The following is a 6,238-nucleotide window of genomic DNA, read 5'->3' as shown; positions in this document are numbered from 1 at the left end:
GTGTTCGATGGACTCAGCAGATAGCCCAATGTGGCTTTGCTAAAAGAAAACACACACTCGTTATCCGTGACGATGGCCGAAGAAGGTCAAAACGTTGTTCGCTCCTCTACATAGAGTTTTTTCGATCCATACCAGCCGTTTCTACATATATAATTAATCGTTATACATATTTGCATAACCATGTTTGTGATTTTATATGTATATATAATATTAATTTTAAATTTCTTCACTTTTGCATATTATAATAGTTATATTTATCATATATTTGATTCTCTAAACTTATTACCGGCCCGGCATGGCCAGGTGGGTTAAGGCGTTCTGAGGGTCGCGGGTTCCAATACCCATCGCACCAAGCATGTTCGCCCTTTTAGCCGTGGAGACGTTATAATGTTTTAGTCAATCCCACTATTCATTGATAAAAGAGTAGCCCAAGAGTTGGCGGTGGGTGATGATGACTAGCTGCCTTCCCTCTAGTCTTACACTGCTAAATTAGGGATGGCTAGCGTAGATAGCCCTCGTGTAGCTTTGAGCGAAATTCAAAAACAAACAAACCGATTACACATATTCAGTTGAACGAACAGCGACCTCGTCATTAGTGGTATTTAAGGGGTCATTGGCAAAATACGAATTACGTAACTCACAGACAGTAAAAATTTTTGGGAGTGTAAAAAAATTTTACATTTTGAATGTTTTAAAAAACACAAAACTCAGGAGAAAGCATAATGTTACGTCGTTATTTAGACAACAGATGTTGTCTAAGACCAATTCTTCACTAAATTGTCATCTCTAAGAATTTGGATAAGCAAGAATTCGATAAAACTTTAATTTTCTGAAACGAAAATACTCCTGTTTTATTTCTAGTCATGAAGACTTCACAATGAGGATGAAAGTCTGGGTTTCTTTTCTGCAGCTGTTATTTTTATTCTAAATATCCTCAACGTTTACATTTATTTTCCGCATATGTTTGGTGATAAGCACGTGGGCCTCGTGATCTATAACAGCATGAAATTTATCTCGATGTTTAAAATGACTCGAAAATTTAAACATAGTAGAGCGAAAACACTGAATAGCAGTGTTTTAATTATTACTTAAACAGAAACAGTAGTGCAAAAAAAAAATGAAACAGCGACCTTTCACGTACGATATAAATACAAATAATCATTTCTTGAGTTTCCTTTCCAACCATTAGTTCAGAACAAGTGTTTCGTATTTAATTTATCCCGGATGACCCCAGTTTATTATGTTACGTATTATATTTTATCTCGGAAGAGTATGCGACTTATTGTATTACGTACGTTACATATTACTATGTCAACCGGAAATTTGAATTTATAAGTTAATTAAATGTTAATATGTATGAAATTTATGATATTTGCAAACAAATTTAAAACACTAATTTTTTTAACACAAATATATGGCACAGTGCGGACTTAAAACGCTAGAATCCGAGTTTCGATACCCGTATGGGGCAGAGTACACTTAGCCCATTGTGAAACTTTGTGCTTTTAAACAACAACACAATATATCTTAATATACAAGAAAAGAAACAATACAAATTATAATAACGCTTATTACTACTGCTTATTACAAATGATTTATATACAACAATTTTACAAACTTGCAGACAATACAGAATCTTATATTTTACTTAGAACTTAATATTTAAGGCCCGGCATGGCCAGGTGGGTTAAGGCGTTCGACTCGTAATCTGAGGGTCGCGGGTTCGAATCCCGGTCGCAACAAACATTCTCGCCCTTTCAACCGTGGGGGTGTTATTATATGACGGTCAAGCCCACTATTCGTTGGTAAAAAGAGTAGCCCAGAGTACGGTGGGTGGTGATGACTAGCTGCCTTTCCTCTAGTCTTACACTGCTGAATTAGAGACGGCTAGTGCAGATAGCCCTCAAGTAGCTTTGCGCAAAATTAAAAAACAAACTTAATATTTTTTCGACGATCCAGGTCCACTAGGCGCATATTACTTTTATGTTAAAACACAGGTGTACCTCACTTGAAGAGAATACTAATCCGGGATGCCTTTTCTACCCATACCAGCCGTTTTTAAATATATAATGAAGAGAATATTATTTAGTTCTATTCTTGTTTCTTCTCACACCCTTACAAGCTGACTTTTCCCCCTGAATAATTTAATTTATTCATAAATATAATAACATCCGATGTAATTCACTGTAGTTGAATGGTTTGCAATCTTCGAAATCTATAAATGTTTCTGGTCAAATTGTGGTAAATTATAGCTTCCAAGGTCTAGAGCGCATTGACTACAGCTGTCCAATAATAATAATAATAGTCTGTCGAGCGGCGTGTCGGTTTTATATACCAATCACTCGAGTTTCTAGAAATTTCAACAATGTTTGCTCGTTTTCGTAATATAAATATTGTTAATTCTTACTCTCAAGAATCTTTTATAAATTTCGAGAAGAGGCGGGGGTTGCGCAATACACAGTCAAGAATATACCTCACATGCAAAAAAGAAAACTATACAGAAACAAGTGTTGGTGCCAAAATAAACCTATAACGGTAAACCCTTCACAACTGGATCTTCCCAAAGAAATACGATGAATCATATGTTGGTTCTCTGGCTATATTAACATACAAGTTATTCACACTGTAAAGTACATTGTTTTGTCACAATTAACGAGATTGGTGTCCTTTATAATTTTAAGGTTCTTGTTCACTTTGATTAAAGTTCCTTTCAGGCTTAAGATTTCGAAAAGTAAGAAAAGTTTTCTGAGAATCTTTGGAGCATATTGTTGTGCTTTTGATTTCCCCCCTTTATCGAGTTGTCATGTAATTATACTAAGAATTAGTCATGAAAGAAGCCAACTATGATGCGATCACTTTATTTAATTTTTTGCTAAACAAAAATATTTTTATTAAAAGTTTATAATGATATGTTAAACAGAGTTGGTAAATAATCAGTTCATAAATAAGAAAGCACGAGTTTCAATTGATTTATAATATCATTCACCGTAAATGGTATAGAAAATTGTAACGCCTATTACAGTCCGGAGATTTTAATCATTTAGGAGAAATAACATAAAACACTTTTTCTTATATGCAAAAACGGCTCGTTTGGGTTGAGAAAATATTTTACATAGAAGGTCGAAACGTTGTTCGTTTTTGCATATAAATTTCTCAACAAGTGGGTTTCTCGACATCACTGATAAAAAAAAAAAACACTATTATTACTCTAGCTAAGAGAAAAAAAGTTGTGAAAATATCTATTTATATGTGTATAACAGGTATTTAAGGGTTGACTTGATCTATTTAGACCAATGAACCCATAGCGACAAAACGTGTATTGTTATGATTATGCCTTTTGAAAGCTGTCGAAGAATGATTACAATTATACTTTTCATAAGGTGTTGTATTAGGCCTAGTATATCTTCGAACACTACATTTTAAATTCATTTTCTTAGTGGTTTTCAAAAGTCAGAATAGTAGATAATAATACTATTCAAACAACACAATATTTGTCATATCCATTGTTGACGACAGCTGAAACACAATACACACTGTAAGGAACACTAGTGATTTAAGCCACTTGTCTTTCACAAGCTCAAACAAAATGTTATAAACGCAGTCAATAGTATTGTGGCTCTCGGTGATTGCACAAGTTAATTAAACTGAACGAGTGATATTTCATTTCATAGGCTACTAACTCTGTGATGTAAGCATGTTGTCACTACGGGGTTAGGTTACTCTTAGAGCAAGCGTTGTTATAAAATCTCTGATTTGTGTCCAAGTGTCAAATAATTTACGATTGACAGAAGTTGATTACGTATCTGCTATAAGAATCAACTATGAAGTTACTAGAAAATCCGCATGTTTTGAGTTGGGACGAACTGCTGAAACATGCAGACAAAGCACGAATGTTGGCTTGTAAACAATTTATTTACCATTACAATCAACACAAGTATAGAAGCGGTGATCCATTTAAATGGGGAGATGAGACTGAAGGACATATAGTAAAATTCAATCATGAAACTAAAACTGTGAGATTATGTCTACGTGCATCCAGTGTTTTAAAGAAGTTAAAAGAAAAACATTCTCTTGTTGGCATGTGGACTGATGAGTGTACCGAGTCTATGCTAGAATGTTGTCCACAAGAGCCTTTCGGGGATGTTTTGAATTGTTTTCATCTAATAGAAGAAAATATGTCAAAGAGGAAGAAAGAAGTACTAGCCAGTTTGGAATGTGATGAAACTTACATAAACATGGGAATGTTTCCACGACTTGGTACTAAGCAATTTACTGAACCAGCTTATAAGCCTACACCCAATTTTGGCCTCTGTAAGTCACTGTTTATTCCAGATGGGTTTATCTGTGTAGAAAATGAAGCATACAGAGCTCTAGCTATTCTAAATGACACAAGAAAAGGAAACGAGCCGTTGTGAATATACCTATTTTTAAAGATGAACATACACTTGACCCTTTTATTGAAGATTTGCAAGCACTGGGCGATGATGGACAATCTGAAGAAGTAGCTAAACTGAATCATGTTTACGAAGATTGTTCTATGTTTGGACTTAGCAGCTGTTCTCTTCAGATTACAGTACAAGCACCATCTCTGGAAAACGTTAAGTTTTTTACATGACCAGCTATGCGTTTTATCTCCAATACTAATGGCTTTAAGTGCTAATGCTCCAGTTAGAAGAGGATTCCTAACAGAGCTTGACTGTCGATGGCAGGCACTTGCTGAAGGGTTTGATGACAGAACAAGAAAAGAGATCAATCATCCCGAAGCACTAGATTACAAGATTCCTAATAGTTCTCGCTGGGAATCAAATTACTTGTATTTCTCACCAAGTGGATCAGAGTTAAATGACATACAAATTGTTTATGACGAACAATATTATGAAAAACTTACTTCCGAAGGAATAGATTCACAGCTTGCTCTTCAGGTGTCATGTGCCCTCTTAAGAACACCAATGATATTATGTAAGGAACAGCTGGAAGAAGATGAAACTGGTTTAAGCAACATCTTAACACTTTTCCGTGAACCAGCGGTTAATATAAAAATTCCTGATTCTAGTATTTCAGCATTCTGGCGTCTGGAGTGCAAAGTAATGGATGCTCAATTAACAGACTTTGAAAATTCGGCTTTAGCGATATTCGTTGCACTTTTTTCCAAAGTTGTAATAAACAAAAAATTAAATTGGCTCATTCCAATAAGCAAACTTCAAGAAAATTTCCGGACAGCACAGAAACGAGATGCTGTTCGCGAACAAAAGTTTTGGGTTAAAAAAGATATCAGTTTCTTTGCAGAATCGGATTCAGACAAATCTTCTATCACGTTTTTGACACTGAATGAAATACTAAATGGATCAACAAACGGATATCATGGGATAATTCCTGTGATAAAGGATTATATCAGTGAAAATGTTAACCCCGATGCTGCCGTTGGTCTAGATCGATATTTAAAACTCATTGAACAACGAGCATCTGGAGAAACTATGACTGGTGCTAAATGGATCCGCGAGTTCATTTTGAACCATGAAAATTATAAACATGATTCTGTGGTGACGGAAGAAATAACCTATGACCTGCTGATAACCATTGATCAGATTCAAAAAGGTATTCTTCAGTGTCCGAAATTATTGGGTCGAAAGAAGTTATCTAAGTATGACATGGACAATTTCAGTACAGAAAAAAACTTTAGTTTTTGTTGAAAGAGCAGATTTGTTGATATTTTAAAATTAGTGTGCATCGTTTTACAAGAAACTTAAAACAATATTCTAAAGTTCTACCGCTAAATATTATATTCATGATGTTAGAAGAACAGGTAGGTTTAAGAAGTCGAATTAGTTATTGAAATAAAACCCTATAACCCGAACACTTTCGAAGGTGGACCTTTATAAGGTTTTATTATAAGTATTGTTATTAATCATTATACTTTTCTTATCCAGTATAATATTTTCTGTACGTTTAAATGATTCTGATTTTTTAAAAAATTTTAAATGTTACAATAAAGTTTAATTTTGCAAATACTTTTTTGTTTGTTATTAAACACAAAACTACTGAATGTGGGTATTAAAACCTGATTGTTTCGACGTTTTAAGCGCTCAAACCAACCGAGCGTGTGCTTTTGAAAGAATACTTTTTTACTTGTCAATAGATTTCTTAGTTTCTCAACTAATTACTCTATAGTGGGTTTTAATGATACGAAACGTATTTCATCAGTATATTAAATCATATGTTTGCTACAGAAACATTATTT

General features: G+C 34.2%; 1 protein-coding gene and 1 pseudogene across 1 annotated transcript; both read left to right on the top strand.

Annotated features, from left to right (window-relative positions):
* The first annotated feature begins 3,821 nt into the window (after positions 1–3,821).
* On the top strand, positions 3,822–4,415 carry LOC143251673 (glutamate--cysteine ligase catalytic subunit-like). Its single transcript, XM_076502926.1, has one exon. It carries the CDS (start codon positions 3,822–3,824, stop codon positions 4,413–4,415), a length of 594 nt encoding a protein of 197 aa, XP_076359041.1.
* A 228-nt stretch (positions 4,416–4,643) lies between these two features.
* LOC143251671 (glutamate--cysteine ligase catalytic subunit pseudogene) lies at positions 4,644–5,690 on the top strand (annotated as a pseudogene).
* The last annotated feature ends 548 nt before the right edge of the window (positions 5,691–6,238 follow it).

This window comes from Tachypleus tridentatus, chromosome 6, assembly GCF_004210375.1.
Source record: "Tachypleus tridentatus isolate NWPU-2018 chromosome 6, ASM421037v1, whole genome shotgun sequence".
Taxonomy (NCBI): Eukaryota; Metazoa; Arthropoda; class Merostomata; order Xiphosura; family Limulidae; genus Tachypleus; species Tachypleus tridentatus.
Note: the sequence above shows the minus strand (reverse complement) of the source record. Positions and strands in the feature narration are given on the sequence as shown.

Coding starts and splice junctions, on each gene's coding strand:
- LOC143251673 (XM_076502926.1), top strand. CDS start 3,822: ATGAAGTTACTAGAAAATCCGCATGTTTTGAGTTGGGACGAACTGCTG.